The sequence below is a fragment of the Halictus rubicundus genome, chromosome 9 (assembly GCF_050948215.1).
Source record: "Halictus rubicundus isolate RS-2024b chromosome 9, iyHalRubi1_principal, whole genome shotgun sequence".
Taxonomy (NCBI): Eukaryota; Metazoa; Arthropoda; class Insecta; order Hymenoptera; family Halictidae; genus Halictus; species Halictus rubicundus.
Window position 1 is genome coordinate 6,070,054 of NC_135157.1, and position 19,032 is coordinate 6,089,085.

The following is a 19,032-nucleotide window of genomic DNA, read 5'->3' on the forward strand; positions in this document are numbered from 1 at the left end:
AATATTTTATCCGGCCACCCTGCGCATCGATTGCTTGAATGCATGTCGACATATTGTCGATATTTTTATTCGACAGGCGTCTTGTATGCCTAGGTTGTGTTACCATACCAATACAATTTTCTCAATCAGTTATTTATTGTTTATCACACCTAACGCAATTCTTCGTTTCAATAATTCGCATGAGATTTCTATCGAATTCATACCATCACGAATTTACAGCTTTCGGTAAAGTTTGAATTTTTATCCGAAATATAGCTAAATTGCGTACACATAAAGAACAAAAGGAAATGTGTACTTCACTATTGGTGGCATAATAACATCAAAAACATAAAATATATAATTTTTCTAACTGTTTATAACAGTAGGAGATGGCCAATGTCGCAGCACTTAAACATGTTTGGGTCATCAAGAAAATTTGATTTATTTGGTTTAATTATTATATAGGTCAAATGGTGGACTGATATCTTGTTTGAATATTCCAAGAAGATAATCTACTTATTTAATCTGTTTAGAAAGGATCCAAAATAGATCGTACTGATTCGTCTCTAAAATTGCTCTCTCCAATAGTAATATTTCGTTTAAGGGTAGTAAAACTCTGAAAATGAAACAAATTCTTCTTTAAAGAGGACAAAGGTTTTTCAACGATAATTTGAAGGAGTTTGTTAAATACACTTTTATTACAATTAACTTCAATGATTTTTTGAATATTCTCCTCGTGTCATTAATGTCTTATTGGTAGACTGCGGATTTTGAGATGAAAAGCTTATGATGAAAACGATTAGATGAAATACAAAACTGTAAACACATTACACGAATCTAAGAATACTGTTGGATTATTTTCAATTCATTAAAATTATTGAAAACAGGAATACACTTGTATTTAACTTCTGTTTCTTACAATGAATTTCGAAAATTTTTATTTTGCATAAAGATCCGCAGTCTACTTAATAGCATAACAGTAAAAATTGGAACATGTGCGTTCTAGCTACACGTGTTTCGTGTATAGTAATATCACTTCCGAGAGATGTCATGGTCGTTTTATGGTGAACGTAATAACAGCAAATGGAGACCTTCGAGCTTATTGAAAGGATGGAGATCAGACAGATACAACCGAAATATTTTTAGAAGCATTTGTAGAGAGACACGATGCTTACAGATTACCAATAGCTGATGCACATTATATTGAATTTCTATATCCTACGCATTAACAATAATCCTATACGTTAACAACATAACAGCGAGAATCGTTCGTTGCGAAAATGGATTTCACGACATAAGTAAGTTGTTAACGAGAATAGACTGTTTAACAGGAGGTGGTGGATGTAGTCGACGGAGGGAGAGTAATTAATGTCGGTTAATCGAGTTATGGAAGTTGCCTGCATCAAAAGTTTCGGGCGACACCGTTTGAAACACAGTCCAATAAAACGCCTTGCATTTATTCTGAATAAATTCTAAATTAGGTCAGTAAACTCAACTGAAATTAACAGATAAACATTTATTTATTAGTTATTATTTTGCAAAAGCTTAGATTCGATTAGTAAACGCAATTGAAGTAACATAACAGAAACATATCCACTGATAACATTCGCCAATTTCATCTCAATGATTTTTAATAAATAGACCAACAAACCTAATTAGCATTCATATTACTATAAGGTGGCGACAGCAGATGGAACCCTCGAATACGGTGGATGCGTTTTAACTCGATTCTATTTTACTGTCATTAAAATTCTGCGTTTACACAAACAGACACGATACACAGGGTGTCCCAAAAATGTTGTACTTCCTTAAAAGGGATGATGCCCAAGGTCGTTTGAAGAAATTTTTTCAAACTCTTTCTCATACTCAAAATTCGTCGCATTTTGTAACAATTTACCAAATTCGTAAGTAAAACACGAGCATTGATAATACCTATTTAATCAAGGATCACGAATTAATTTGTCATTCGAGTTCGCTATCGTCTCTGAGGAACTTTTCATTTTCTTCTGAATTCAAGCAATAACTCGCTTCGTTGTACTATAGTCTCCATATTGGTATAAACTATATTTTATTTACGTTTATTATATACAAATTTTCGTTATTTCAATTTCACTTGTCTTTCGTTGCGTCTTTTTAAGTGTTCATAATTGAAAAGTGCATTCGGTGTGTTCCCACATTTTTCCCGCGATTCTCTGCGGTCTCTATAGCTTTCGACTCCTTTGTTTCAATCAAACCGTTTCATCCGTGCTGAGAGCGAACACCAAGAGGATCTTACTGTCCGCAAACAGCGAATACCCATCGTCTTGTTCTTACTTAGAGTTCCTTCGCTACTTTTTTGCTAATCGATGAAATCGTTTGAAGTAGACGATCTGTATCGGTGAAATCGAGAACCAAGTATAAATCATCGAAATTCTTTTAAAAAGCTGTTTACGGAAGCGAAAATTAACGAAATGCTAATAGGTGTGCTGTTTGATATTCTGAACGTTCTTGTTTGATTAAAATTTACTGAAACGTTTCGATTTAAATATGTTTTATTATGTTTGTTCTGCATGCAAAAACAGTACTCGATTTACCATTCCAATTATTTGATATACATTAGTGATATTAATTCTTCGTTAATTAGCTGCTAATTATAACAAAGAGACCTGATCGCAGTACTGAATTGCAGTACTTTAAAATAGAGAAAGAATTAAAGAACAGTAGTATTACTAATTAATCTTTGTATGATTAATTAATATTCTTCTGATTAATATTCTTCTGAAATAATACAAATCTTCTCTTTAATCGACCTCCTAATAATATTAATTACGTTTTTCAAGAAGTCCACTGTACCTTATTATGTGTTTTGATGCAAAAAATGTATAAATGTATGATCGTTTAACTTTTGAGATTACATTTCTCTGTGTTAACCAATTTATTGATCTCTACAAAGAATGAAGTTATTTCTTCACACGAGATTTATAAATACTTGTCGAACTTGCGACAAATCATTATATTTAACTATAAACGCTCTTATAGTATCTTCTCTTGACTTTCGAACGCGTTTTCAATCAAGTACAATAAAGTAAATTAGAAGCGTCCAGTTCCCAGTTCAAAGGAACCCGACGAAGCAGATATCAAGGTTTTGTGGTCAATCTTACTGAATGTGAGGCAATTCGTCTGGAAATACGGGTCGAGAAGCGTTCTAACATAATATCAAGTTAGCTTAATATTATACTTAAACAAGTATTGCCGTTAAATAAAGAAACAACTTATAACAAATAAATCAATTCGCTTTACGAAATAAAATTATAAATAAACACGTTCGAAACTAAATTGTACACCAGGAGCTATCGAAGTCGATTATTCCTTATGATCGCTTGACTTATGTTTATTTTGCATAGATCTGCCCAGTAATATTTCTTGTCAAATGCACAATGTTCTCAGGGAAACAAGGCCCATAAGTATCGGATCCTTTTTTCTCACCCTGTATTCCGATCGATCGAGTTCAATCGTTCGTTAACTTTCATACGTGATGTAATTGCTACAAGCACTTCCATAAGGAAACGTGTGCGTTCGCTGTCAGAAACGATTCAGTGAGTAGCTGGACGCGATAAACGAAGTATCCTCTACGCAGATCGAACGATACTCTCAATTCTCCTAATGCCACGGGAACGCCTGGTATAATTTAGCGAGGGTAGAACAGTTGGATGGTAGCTGATAGTGGTAAGTGATGGACGCTGGTAATGTGCTGCATCTGCTTTGCCAAGGAGCGGAAAGAACCGTTCTCGACGGTCCGAGCTTTTATGAGACGGGCTCCCTTTGTTCTAGGAAAAATAAATACAAGCCGGGCACGATTGTCTGATTGAAAAAAATTCAATTCTTCGGGGAAGAACCGCACTTCCGCTCGGGACCAGCCCCCTCGACTTCAGACACGTTTTACGCCTACGTTACCATCTAATTTTATTGTACAGAATATAGTTTACTTGTAAAGCATAACACGATATTCTGAAATGTATAACTTTTCTGTGATGACATTTCTTTTCGTACTTTATTAGAGAATATGTTGCTGCAAATTTATTTATGAAAAAGAAACACTGTCTGTGTTGATTGCAAGGAACAGAAGCTAAACGAAAATGTATTTTTTCGAACATGTTAAATAATGGCACTGTAAATACATGAGAATGTAGGGTGAAAAAGTATGACGTAATCATAGAATGTTTCTTTGTAGTACATGTTTATGACGTGTTTATGAATTCAGTAGTTGATCGGGAGATGTGTTTATATTTTATTTAATTGAAAAAGTGAAAGGCAAAATTGAAGACAGTATCCATGTATTGGTAAACGTTTGCTAATTTTATTATTGGTATCAGGTTCAGTGTACGCGATAAATAGAACATACAGTACACGATAATGTTGCTTAAGTTATAATACGACGCAATATGTACTTCAATAAATTTAATAATTTAAGGACATTGTAATATCCAACGCTGTAATATCTAACATTGTTATTCGATATATTTGATGCTAAACAAGAATTGATAAAACTTAGACGCTACATAGATGCCATTTTTATTCTAAATTCTTAAAGAAACCGAAGCAATCTGGTTCACTTTTGAAAAAATTACGCCATTTAAAAAAATGTTCCCAGAGGCTGTTTGACTGTACGTCTGAAGATCGATGATTAAACGAGTACGTGCACGTGGAATCGCGAGGAATCGCTGAATCATCAAACGAATCCGTGTCTTCTCTATGGCTGACTAATTTCACTTGTCCCAGAAACCTATACAGACCTGGTGGGAGAAAGACACCGTCCAGCAGGGCTGGAAAAGTGGAAGAGGCTGAAACAAGGGTGGAAGAAAAAAAAGGGAAGAAGGTTTTCTTCGGAAGACCTTGCAATCTCTTCTGCCATTCATCGACTCTTGCGCCACCCACATCTCGCGGGCTCCAGTGACGTCACAACGAATACATTCTGGAACCGGCACAGTTACGGTTAAATGGGGTGAGCCAACACTCGGCTTCAACCCCATGAAAAGTTCTATCCGACCAATGGGAAATGGCGGTGCTACCGTGCGTCGACCAATCGCGTAAGGATCATCACTGAGAAAGACGCGTACGCGGAGGGGGGCGGCCGAGGTCTTAAGAAGAGCCGAAGACGCTGGTACCGGGACACTGTTGCTCGTGGACATTCAACAGGGTGTTTCATTGAACTCTCGGGCTGCAGACTGATTTTTTTCCCTCCGTCGAATTAGCGTACCGATCGCTCGAAAGTTCTGAAGAAATCTCTTCGAGTCGTCGGAGGCAGTTCGTAAAATTTCAAACTTGTGAACAGTCGAACTCGGACGCTTGATCGAATTCGTCATGAGTGGATCCGGCAAAGGACTCCTCGGGGTGTGGCTGTACAGAAGAGGCGAACACTGGACCATCAAGGAAGGAAGTCCCATTCACAAATCGAGCGACGTACGTTGCCTCCGAAGAGGACAGTGTAGAATACCTCCCGGTTTTAGTTACGATTGTTTATCGCGTTTGTCTGGTTAATTTGTTTGGCTCGTCCTGGAAGGAACAAGAATCTTACGGTCAGGCGAAAGCTGAAAACTGTTCATGAAGTTTAATATTAGAGAAAAGCAGCCAAATACGGAATACCATTTTGGAAATAATTTTTCCATTCTTATTATCGATCACAAGAAATGGGAATTTTTATTCAGTCGCGTATTTATGCCCCGTTTAAGAACAATTTTATAATTCTAACACGTGAACAATTTTTGATATTCAACTTTTAATAGGAAACTTTATATGAAAGACGCTAATAGAAATGGGACCTTTATAGGTATTCAGTCGAAGCAGTTTTATCGCTCTAATGCATCAACAATTTTCGATATTAGATTTTCAAAATTAAACTAGTAAAAAGAAATAAATAGTACCAAATATAGAGTAGGTGCTCAAATATAATACTACTAATATTAGATGCAATATCTTCATAGGAAAAAAACCAAAAGTAGTTTCATTTTTTCTATTGGCTATGATTGGTAAAATAATATTTAGAAATAGATTAAATAAAAAAGTAAATATTTGGAGTAGTTATAGACCCAGCTGACTAACTCTATATCGAAATCAGCATTGCTGCATAATTCCACAATGTCGACAATGTCCACAATAATTTAATGTTCAATTATTGTTTCCAATTCAGGATCTTGTCTCTTCGCTATAGTAGATTTTCGAAGAACACATAAAGTTCTTGCACAAACGTACTTTCCCTTTGTATTTGTTGTTAAACATTATTTCCATTATATTTCATTTGCCGTAGTATGATGAATATATCCCGAAACATATACGTACTATAAGGTATATTCTTTCATTCATTCAGATCCCGATGGTCGAACGCAGACCAAATAACGACAGCAGAACTTCCGTTATTTTTTCATTAAAAAATCAGATTGGTGGGCTGGCACGAGCTCTGCAAGTCTTTCAGGTATGATTTCATTATAGTCGATCGAATGTTGCAAGAAATATTACCGAAACGTTTGCAACCAGCAAAAAGAAATGGAACAACTACAGCAAATTGATTCATTCAAAACGTATCATTCGCATAAAGGATATTTGCAATTGAACTATTTAAATACTTTGCTGGTGGCATTTAAAGTAGGAAACATAACTTTCCAAAATACAAAACCCTTAGTTATTTTCTATTTTATAGGGCTAATGATATGTTTCTCATATTTCTTTTTTAAATGCTATTAATTTCATCAAAAATCTATCAAAAATCAAGATTCCATGTATTGGGTTGGAACGAATTTCAAATCGGTTGTTTTTAAATTCAAATTCAAAGATAAAATTAAGATATTTATTCATAGATTTATTCAATAACATTTTCCATTCTGTTCTATTACTTTTTGCCATTTTTTGTGGTAACTTATCGTTAGACTGCGGATTTGTATGCAAAATAAAAATGGATCAATTTAAAATGATACATTGATATTCTTAAATTCTTTGAATCTTTTCACTGCTTTCATCCACTCATGTTCGTCACCAATGCATAAAATCCACAGTCAACAAATCCACAATATGTTTTTGCGTGTCTTACGTGAAGGATCTAGGCGTAAACGTTGTGCACATCGAGTCCCGAAAATCTATGCGTCGCGGCTCGGAATACGAAATTCTTGTCGACGTCGAATGCGATTCGATGAGGATGGAGCAATTAACCAGAATGTTAAGTCGCGAAGTAGCCGCCATTAATTTGGCACAGTACGAGCAAATGGGAAATATTCCGCACGCTCCATCACTTTCCGCCGCTCCAAGTTTCGGTAAGTGGCCCATTCGACATAATATTTATTTAACATTTCGCTGGTTTAAACATTCGTGTGCCGTTCATCGTTCCGATCAAAAGACTTTCCAGCCACACAATCGTATTTAATTACTAAACTCTTCAGTTTTATAAGCAAATGCAAGCATCCACGTTCTTCCGGATCTATCTATTAAACTTTTGACCTTTCAATAAGCTAACTCGTCATTCGTGTTTGCTATTGCCTGTAAAAAATTTTTCGTTTTCTTCTCAATTCTACAAAAAATTCGTTCACTTTATCGTACCATAATATTCACATTAGTATGTACTATATCGTATTTACGTTGAATGTGGCAACATTTTTGTTATGTCAATGTTATTTGTCTTGCGCTACGTTCCCCTAAATGTTCATGATTGCAGAGTCAATTGAAAGGTTAATTAAAAAACTATATAGTTTCTATCATCAGTGCCTCTGCAATTTTTAGACTTAAGTAACAATTTCAGTTTCAGTGTGAATGTTTAACGCGTTCGCTACTAGCATGTGTTGCGGTAGCAGTTTTCATAGCGTATAACTGGACTATGGATTTTATGCATTTATGGCAAAAATTAATGAACGAAATAAAAAATATTGCCTGAATCTACAAATATTTTTATGCTGTTTCCGACTTAACAAAATACATTCCTATTTTATTTTAACGATTCCTTACGATTGACTTTGAAAATTTTGATTTTGCACAGAGATCCGCAGTCTATTTATAGCATTCTCTCGAACACATTATATATAAAATAGGAAAAGAAAACTATTGTCACAGATTGAGGGAAAAATTTCCCGAATGCTATGCTCTATAAATTTAAGAAAGAACGTGCACAAAATTAGTTTGATTTTCTTTATATGGAATAAAAAATCATGATCGTCGAATATGTGTGACGCTGATAGCGAACGTGTTAACTCTTCGAATCAAAAGTACCAAAGAATTCATATCTTACAGATTTCAGTGAAGTAGACATGCCTTGGTTCCCGCGAAAAATATCGGATTTAGATCAAGCTCAAAAGGTGCTTATGTACGGATCTGAATTAGACGCGGACCACCCTGTACGTTCTCCCTTTTTGTCATAATCAATTGTTTCCACTAAATCGATTCGAAAAGTAAATCAAACTTGGTGTTTTAGGGCTTCAAAGATCCGGTGTATCGCAAACGACGTCAACAGTTCGCTGATATTGCGAACAATTATAGATAGTACGTGAAAATATATAATAATCTAAAAAGGAGAGTTCTGAGATTTTACCAAACAATTTTTATCTAATTTGTTTTCATTTCAGCGGTCAGCAGATTCCTCGTATTCAGTACACGGCGGAGGAAATCAAAACATGGTGCGTAACCATCTTAGCTATCAACCCTAACAAAATCATATACACCTAGTTCTCGTTTTAACACTAATCGTACGGCGATCGATCAAACAACCGGTTTCATATTTTTTGTTTTGTAATTATTGTAATTACAAAGATGCTGCCATTAGAAATTATTAAAGAAATTTCTATATCCTCTTATTATAAAAATTGCAAGACATCAAAATTAATTTAGTCTTGAAATTTTCAAAAAACAACCAGGCACATTTTGTGCTCGGTTAGTGTTAAACTGCATAGAAGTCACTAAAACACTGAAAAATCATGTAAAAACAAGTAAGACGGATTCGAAAGCAGTGTGAAAATTATTTATATAAAAACGTGCCGTGCGAAAACAGAACCAAACTGTTGAAAATCATTCGCGATAGTATATCCGCGTTATATCAATTAAAAGTTATCGAGAAGTAAGAAACATTTTCTTCTATTTTTATTTCACAAAATCAAAAACTGCTCAAGTTTTTATGAAGCTTGCGCTCGTTATAACAAAATCACCCTGCGTGTCTCCAGAAGAGTAAAGGCAATTTGTAACAAAAATCGATCATTTCGTTCGATCCGCCCCCGCGCCCGTGAGTTTCTAGATACTTCGTCTCTGAATCACGGCAATACAAGATGGAGAGTTTATTCTCCTTCTTCCTTCTTCGCGACGTGTGAACAAACTAAGATTGCCTGGTGCTGAATGCGCTCCTTAATTGCCCTGATTCGATTTATCCTCGCGATCTTGAAGCGACTATACTAATCCCATTTCTACTGGATGCGTACAACGCGAGTGTGGATAAACTGATTTATCTCTGAATGATCTATAAAACACGTTTGGCAAACGAGATGATATCGCAGATAGTACAACTCGAGGAAAACGTCAACCTGCAATAAAAAATAAATATTACGAAATTATAATTTGTTGCATTGAAATCTTTATTCTTCGTACTTGAACAACAGATAACATGTGCGGGGATGTGCAAAGCTCGATAGAATTGAAAACTAGAACAACAACGAATTCATTTTATTCCTAAGCAATATCTTCCACACATAGTGTTTTTGTTTAATCACAATTCTCGATTCTGTCTTTGTTAAGCTAAAAAAATATGATGTACCATCATCTTCTACTTGTTACACAATTATTGTATATTTACAAAAGAAGAAATATTAATGTTACTAAAATTTTTCCGAAGACATCCACAGAAGATTGAACCGACTGAAATCATTTTCCGAAAATAATTTTGATAAATTGATTTAATAAATTAATTCTCTTTTGTCGTGACGTGTAATTCAAATTTATTTAACCGGCCATTATGTCTAAACCATAGAGTCTTGTATTTAATTCTACAATTCAAATATAACTGCAGGATAGCAGTACACTTTTCTCCCTGCATCGCGTGTACAATAAAAAATGTATAATGTCTAAAAGCTTCATTCTTTATCACACGTACTTAAACCTTTTCAATTGGCAAAAACACTTAGCGAATCCAATGAACATAAATAAAAGAAAGATTATATTCCATATTGGCATTTACCACGTTTCAATTACAAATAATAAGTAATTTTACGTGACCAATGGTTAATTTGTTAATATTACGTGCTCGTTCATATAAATTTTTCTTTTCATTGATATTGATCACTGATCGTAAGAACATAAGCACTGCTTACTGCAAACACTACTATAATGATTTTAAATGATACTTATTCCTTAGGGGAACTGTCTTCCGCGAATTGCATCAACTGTACCAAAAACATGCGTGTAAGGAATATCTGGAAAATTGGCCAAAGCTGGTTAAATATTGTGGCTATAGGTAACAATATTTTTGAAATTACGCTATTAATCATCATAATTTTATTAATTACAATTTCTAACATTAAATTTCTCACGACAGGGAGGATAACATACCACAACTACAAGATGTAAATAGTTTCCTGAAACGTAAGTGAGAAATAGAAGTTCTGTTAATGAATTAGCGATTACTAATGAAACTCACATAAAATTAATGCATTAAAAAATTCAAAATTAACGATGAAAAAAGGAACGACTGGATTTCAACTTCGACCTGTGGCTGGTTACCTTTCTCCAAGGGACTTTCTCGCAGGACTTGCTTTCCGCGTGTTTCACTGTACACAATATATTCGACACTCGTCTGATCCATTTTACACACCCGAGCCGTAAGTATACTATTTAATAGGTAATAAAAATATCAAATAAAAGATACAATTAAAATTACAAATAATAAATTACATAATGAAATAAAATTATTACTGTAACTTACTAACCATTATTTAGTTAATTCTTAAGTTAAGAATCCTTAACAAGTTATTATATTTTACATGTTTGTAAACACTGTATACAGGGTGTACCAGGCTTTAATGTTCAAACTTTGCCAGTGGAATAGTAACCCGATATGTATTCCAACAATTTACTAATAGCTATTACTGGCGAAAATTACTTTCAACCTTATGCGACTTCAGATAGTAAACATGGCTTACATAAACACACTGGATGTAAATATTGTTGAACATTTCTTGTCAAAGCTCACAGTAATAGCAAGCGGACTCCACTTATATTCCATATTTTTGTTATAACTTTTTAATAATGTTCTATGTGACCTATGTTTACATAAAGTTTGTTTCTTATTTCATGCCATAGAATATACTGACAAAGTTTGAACATTAAAACCTGGAACACCCTGTAAATAAATTTATTCGTCGTCGATTCGATTTCAATTCATTACAAACGCCATTGCTTCAGCGAATTTTCTCCTCTCATTTACAGGGATTGTTGTCACGAATTGTTGGGACACATGCCGCTCCTAGCGAATCCAAGTTTCGCTCAATTTTCCCAAGAACTTGGACTCGCTTCTCTTGGTACTACAGACGACGACATCAATAAATTGGCAACGGTGAGTGCATCGTGCTCGAGGCAGTTTCTCCGTTTCATTAAAACTTCACGAAAATTTATTTCGCACCGAGGGCAACGTTCCTCTTTCTGCTTTCTATACATTGTCCGTTTCTTTCCATTGTTTCCGCGCAGCTATACTTCTTCACAGTGGAGTTCGGACTATGCAAACAGGATGGCGTGCTTCGTGTGTACGGGGCTGGCTTGCTATCTTCCGTTGCGGAACTGAAGCACGCGGTTTCCGCGCCCGAGAAAACGTTCCGTTTTGACCCGGAAGTCACCTGCAAGAGCGAGTGCATCATCACAGCGTTCCAAAACGAATACTATTACACGGACAGCTTCGAAGAAGCGAAAGAGAAAATGCGGTATATTTTTTTATAATATACATCTGTAGGATCTCGGGAAAAACGAGGGCACCGCCGCCGCGGGAATCGAACCCACGGCCTCACTGGTGGTAGCCGATCGACTAACGCGCTCACCCACGGAACCCTTCCGTTCTTCCCGATCTCCTACATACTTTTGGTCTGGGGGTCCTGATCCCACACTCGGCCATCCTGCAACGATATTCGCCCTCGAATGTCCGTCACAGCGTCGTCTCATCGTCTTTTTTGTGCTGTGGCCATACACAGAGCCACCAAACACAACTCGTCGTAACAACTTAGAAACTCACAGCGCCACCTCGTGCGGCGATCGGTGTTCCCCCAATCCCGGACGAGCCCCCAATTGTAGGATCTCGGGAAAAACGAGGGCACCGCCGCCGCGGGAATCGAACCCACGGCCTCACTGGTGGTAGCCGATCGACTAACGCGCTCACCCACGGAACCCTTCCGTTCTTCCCGATCTCCTACATACTTTTGGTCTGGGGGTCCTGATCCCACACATCCAGATTATTTTGCATTGCGTTACACGAAATTTGTGTACGAAGTATTTTTCGTGTGCCGGAGATTACAAGCACGTCTTTGTCTGATTGTTAGATCGATAAGTTACAACTTTTTAATTGAAATTGGACAGTATGATTGGTAGTACATTACACGATAATCAGAAGAAATAGTTGTTTCCTTCGAGTTTACTTAAGTTTGACTTAAGTTTTCTCTTATCATCAAAAAGGTAGCAAAGCCACAGCATATAATCTACAATCTACGTCATGCCTTTCAAAGAAGCGATATTACACATTGTTTTCACTTATAAAAGTATATACAGGATATCCTCAAAAATGTTGTAATTCCCTGAAAGGGGTGATTCCCGAAGTAACTTTTTCCTTTGCAAAAATGTTCTCCGCGGCTTCGTTAACGAAAAACTGTTAATAACTTAGTAGGTTAATAACTGAGTAGTTAATAACTCCTCAACAAAGCCGCGGAGAACATTTTTGCAAAGGAAATCAGCCCCTTAGGAATCACCCCCTTCAAGGAAGTACAACATTTTTAGGATACCCTGTAGAGCACTCAAAAGCTTCCGGAAAACGTAAATAACACGGAAACAAATGGTATTAAGCGCCTCACTTTTATGTTGCGTAATTATCATAGTGCAGGACTGTTGTAAATACCTGCTGAAGCAAAAAGTTATCCTAAAAATTACTCCTTTAAACGGGGAAAATGAATATATATTTGCTTTATTTAATTACTCAAAATCTCGAAATATCTGGCTGGTTATTAACGCAATACTCCACTGATCACATGGTTTGCAAAAATTCTTTCCCTCCTGAGGGAGTTAATTATAAATATAGCATTCTGTTTATGAGTAGTAACCGCTTTCTGCGAACTGTTTGAACGACCCTCGTATAACTTTTCCTCTCGCAAACCTATTAATAAGGTTTTTAACTCTTATACACTCCTCGGATGAAAATTCACCCTGTGCAATTTTTTATTTCCCTATGATCGCGTCGTAATCTGAAGTATTTGTTTAAAGTATGAGACCACGAATAAAACGCAAATGGTCGAATTAATTGGTCCCTTACCCTATGAACACGTTGATCACCACACTAGTGCCCACAAAAGTCAGGCAAAATCAGATCAACTTATTTCATAACATAAAGATAGAAAAGAAAAGATAGATTTATTATAGCACTTACTCGTGCAATCCTTTTGCACTCTGTAAATCCTAACAAACTTTGGTTTGCTTGATAAATTGTAATAACAGTTGTTCTTCAAGTTTGATAAAAAGATTGGGTCATAATCATATGACTGTGGCAATCAAAGTGTTTAGTCAAGGTCTGTAGGTAAAACGTTAGAATCATATAACTGTTTGTTTCAGGACGTTCGCAAATCAAATAAAACGTTCATTCGGATTACGATACAATCCTTACACGCAATCTGTGGAGGTTCTCACTGACGCTCAAAAGATCACCGCTGTGGTTAGTGAACTTAGGGGTGATCTTTGTATCGTTTCGAACGCCCTGAAAAAGATACATGAACAGGACAGCACGGTGGACGTTGAGGGGATAACCAACCTATTAACTCATGGTATCGAGTTACCTCAGGACTCATCGTCTGATAGCGACATCGACAAAAGCCCTAACGTTGAAACACCACAAAAAACCGTGCAGGATCAAAATATGGAGTATAGTTCCGGTAGCAACACAATTACCGCGCAAGATTAAATAATTTCCTTCTGCAAGCGATTGGCATGTTATGCGTACTATGTATTATTAATTAGTTTTAGAAACGTTGTATCTGTAAATGTTATGTACGCATTTAAAATTCGTTAGAGGAAAGACAGACTAAATACCTTACTGAGTCTATTGTTAATCACTTATTCGATCATGGGTGAAAAATATGTTACATATTAAACATATTATATGTATAGTAATCGTATAAAAAAGTTCATGCTTGTAGCAAATCTAAGTAGAGTATCATTAAGATACTGAAACATTCAAAAAAGAAATAAATACAAAATGAATATAAGTGCATTATGTTGACGTCATTTTGTTTTTATGACACGCACCTTAAATAGTATTAAATGTGCAGAAATATGTGGTTGAATCAAATATTTATCTATTTGTTGATAATTATTATAGAGACTTGATTTTTATCATTTTTTTTACACAAATATTAGATTATGTAGGATCACTTTGGAATTAAACACCTTATAATTCAATAGGTGTATAAACATAATTATATAATATAATAATGATATTAATATATCATTGAATTTGATAGTAATGAATATTAATTTAAAATTTTTTTATTTAGAAACGCAATATAAAGGAAAATATGGTATACTTTCATTATATATTTTAATTAGACCTGTGGCGCCATCTACAGTAATTGAATTGGATTTAACATCACGATATGCCTGTGGTGAGTCAATAAAACAGCAACTTGTGTCACGAAAATCCATAAGATTTACAATCTATTCTTGTTAGGTACCTCATCTGTGTCAAAAACCCATAACAATAATAAGCGGTTTTAGCACATTTTTCGATTTGCAACTCTGATATTATTACCTTTCTCAACAATCAATTATCCTCAAATATTGTATGAAAGCGTGCAAAATATCAGTAAAATATGTTCATCATTTATACAAATGGCAATTTTGCATTTTCTCTACAATTTTTCGAATATTCATCTGCAAATTTGATTTGACATATTAATCAGTGATTTAATGAAAAAATAAATGTAGTTAGCTGTAACAATGCGTACATGAATGATTTACTCCATTCGCTTATGAGTTAATTCGTGTAATCCAAAAATGTTTACTCTACAATTTGGACAATGTGGAAATCAACTAGGCCATGCATTATTTTCAAAAATATCATCAGACATGGAATGTGTAAATACCAGTGTACCGTATAATGTTAATTATCAATATTCAGAAGATACATTTAATAAATGGTTTAGTGGTATATCCAAGGAGGGTAAACGATTAGCAAGAGCAGTTCTTGTAGATACAGAAGACAAAGTAATAAAAAAAATTTGCAATGATGCAACAATTCCATGGAAGTATTATACAAAAAATATAATTTGTCAATCTGGAGGAGGATGTGCAAATAATTGGGCGTATGGTTACATGATAAAAGGACAAGAGTTAAAAGATCAAATACTAAATTCTGTAAGGCATGAAATAGAGAAACTGGATCATTTTGATGGATTTCTTTTCCTCTTAAGTTCATCAGGAGGCACAGGATCTGGAATTGGAAGTTTAATTGCACAGTTGTTACGCGAAGAATATAGTACAAAACCAATTGTTACCACAACAGTATTACCATTTTCATTTGGTGAAGTATGCACCCAAAACTATAATACATTATTCACATTGGCAAAACTTTATAATTATAGTGATATGAATATATTAATTGAAAATGAACAAATACATGATATATGCAAAAATTTGTTGAAAAAGTTTGCAACGAGTTTAAGCGATATGAATGATATTATTTCTGAAAAGTTGTTGGCTGTCTTTCAACCAATAAATTATTTAAAATCCAGTATAGCAACATTGGTGTCTCAAATAGCATCGCATCCTTCTTATAAATTTGCAAGAATCAAGAGCACTCCTCATATACCTACTACATACTCAATGTATGAACCTATTTATAATTGGAACTCATATCTGCAACATCTAAAAGAAACACTTCGAATACCAAATTTAGATTCAAAATTGACCGACATCGAATTGAAACTACCATCCTATTCATTAAGCACAACTGCGCATCATGCATATGCGTGTTCTGTATCAAATGTTCTGATTACACGTGGCACTGCAACAGATAATGATCCCATTATAGCTAATGAATTTAGAGATAAACGTTTGTATACAGACTGGAACAGTGCTGACTGCTTTTCTCATTTGCATCAAGAACGAAAATTCTTAAATTATGACAAGTTTCTTGCCCTGCTCACCAACAATTCCCAAATTTCCTATTTCCTAGATACGAGTTTAAATAAATCATGGAAATCTTACACTCATGCTGCATACCTACATCAATATAAACGATTTGGTTTGGAAGATGATGATTTTTTACAAGCTTTTGCAATACTCGAAAATGTTGTAAAAGAATATCAGGAACTCAAATAAAAAAATAAAATGATTTTAATTTCATGTATTTTATGTAAACCAATTAATATTCATGTTCCTTCTTCAGCAGATAATATAAATAATGAAATATCTACAATTCATAGAGATACTATCTTATCAACTATTAAATATTTGAATTTACTACAAAACATTATTATTTTAGGCTTACTACAAAAAATAGTACCAATGCTTTTACAGTATATTGCATTTTAGAATCGACAGGAATTATATAACCGTAAAGACGTATTATTGACAGTACTTAAATTATATTTACACTGATGAAATATACACTTATTTATCCAATAAAATGTAACTTTTTAATCAATTAATATAAAAAAATCCAAGAATATCAGTTCATTCGGCTAATGAAGGCGGATCATCTAAAGGGTATGAATAAGAGGGTGGTTATGACGTCACTAGAAAATCGACCAAATTGCGACATCGTCTGATGCGTCAGAAGGTACAACTACAGTAGAGAGAATACAAAAGATAAAAAAATAATTCTCTAATATGGGAAAATAATAAACAAGATTAAAATGTAGATTAATATTGGCACTTATATATTTCGTAAAAGTAAGATGGCTGCAGTGTTGGGGAGGTTGTTTATATGGCCCTATTTATAGGTCATAAGAGATCAATTTCTTTGTAATTAAAGAATGTAAATGCTGTTTCATAAGAACATAAAACAAATTAACAACAAGAACTGTAAAGAAAGTATGTATTCAGATATTTTACGCGTATTATAATTATCTTAAGAATGAGGTACATTTGATGTCCTTCTTGACCAATTTATTTTTACCAATATTAATCTGACAATTGAATTTTATTCTGTATTTTTGTTAATTATTTAATAGCAAGAGACGCGTTTGGCTAAAGTATCCAATATCAACGTGAAACATTATTGTGTGTACGATGCAGGCAATCTTCTCCCTCATAGCACACGTTTTGCGCGTGTGCAAAGGGACAGCCGAATCCGTCGAACATAAACGCTGAACGAAAAAGTTCGGGCCATTTCCAAGAAATAACGAAAACGGTTCTTGGAAGTGGCGGTCACCTTTACCCCCTCCTATACAAATCTGGAAAGAATAGATTTCTTAGGCGTCCTTTCACGTTGTACTACATTTACTTAAGATTAAAATTACATTCTATTATAATCCGGAATTATTTTTATACATTCTTCTTATATAAACAACTCGTCAACCTTTTGATAGTGCATTATTTTGTACAACATTGATTGATCGTTTACATTTAACAAAATCCACGTTCTTAAAACATTCGTTGCGAAGCATTAGAAGTGAAAGTAAATACTAGGCCTTAATAATGTTTTGAAGTTTCTAATGAAACGCCCTACCATAACTACACAAGACGATTCAAGGTCAAAGTTTTAGATGCGTTATGTAAAGGTAGGGAAAAAGAAAAGCAGTCTCGGTGTGGAGAATATACCTACTACATAAACAACGACAGATGCACTGTCCGCACCGTTCTTTAGCATCAGTCGAGCGTTACAGGTACAGCCACGATTGTCAAGAACTCGTTTGCTGCCCCCTTCATCGCCACCATTGTATGCCCTAACTATCGAGCTCTTTTTTCAAATTAACTATACCTCATCACCACTGCTCTTACGAGTCTAATACTAGTACACAATCAGAATAAATCTAAAAAGACTTATCTATATCAATTGAATATGTACATTTCAAAGTAAATAATATTCATATTTGTAAAATGTTTTTCTCTCTGAGAAAACGAAGATGAAGGTGTGTGATAGCGATTATCCACAACACACAGGGTTGACGGAAACAAAACGTCAAGTAGTGGCGCCATCTAACGTGGACGTAGACGCTGGCTTACAAGAAGGGAAATTAATAAACATTGAATTTACATAAAATTGTTTCAAAATATCATGACAACAGATTGTTTATGCTACACGAATTACATCGTATATCATTTAAATGGATCGATTGAAGTTATTCATGAAGGAAGATAAGAATCGCCGAGAGAGAAAGAAAGAGAGAGAGGATTCAACGTTTTTCCGTGCATCTTCCGAAAACAGAAAGCGTCCCTGCGGACCTGTATAATACATGCACGGACATGTAGTAGACTCCACTCCACTGGGTAGAGTACACAATGGTGTTGGTGTGCGCGACTCGAATACCAAGAGGCGTGGTTTGAATAGACGGACCTGTTCCACACTTTGTCCCCCTCTGTTCTACAGTCAGTCTCATAATCGATGGCACAAATTTTAAATCGGTATAACTTTTTTATAAATCGACCAAACGACTTCAGATTAGCTTACTAGACGATATGTAATGCAAATTTTAAGCGAAAATTACAGTTTTTCACGATTGTCAGCCTATTTTTGCCAATTTATTCTATTATTCGGCGATTTTCATCATTTTTAACATGTTGAACGCCACCGAAATCATCCGTGACCGACACTACGAAAACGATTGTCATAAAATTAATATTACTGAATATCAATTTATTATTGCTGAAATA

At 34.9% G+C, this 19,032-nt stretch overlaps 2 protein-coding genes across 2 annotated transcripts; both read left to right on the plus strand.

The window, feature by feature from the left end:
• The first annotated feature begins 4,920 nt into the window (after positions 1-4,920).
• Trhn (tryptophan hydroxylase) lies at positions 4,921-14,427 on the plus strand. The gene is made up of 12 exons (XM_076793294.1): positions 4,921-5,418; positions 6,323-6,427; positions 7,046-7,259; positions 8,227-8,330; positions 8,408-8,475; positions 8,559-8,609; positions 10,331-10,429; positions 10,511-10,557; positions 10,658-10,793; positions 11,401-11,527; positions 11,659-11,888; positions 13,774-14,427. The coding sequence occupies exons 1-12, from the start codon at positions 5,320-5,322 to the stop codon at positions 14,117-14,119; spliced, it is 1,626 nt and encodes a 541-aa protein (XP_076649409.1). The 5' UTR covers positions 4,921-5,319; the 3' UTR covers positions 14,120-14,427.
• Positions 14,428-15,016: 589 nt separating this feature from the next.
• LOC143357546 (tubulin delta chain) lies at positions 15,017-17,606 on the plus strand. Its single transcript, XM_076794114.1, has one exon. It carries the CDS (start codon positions 15,211-15,213, stop codon positions 16,534-16,536), a length of 1,326 nt encoding a protein of 441 aa, XP_076650229.1. The 5' UTR covers positions 15,017-15,210; the 3' UTR covers positions 16,537-17,606.
• The last annotated feature ends 1,426 nt before the right edge of the window (positions 17,607-19,032 follow it).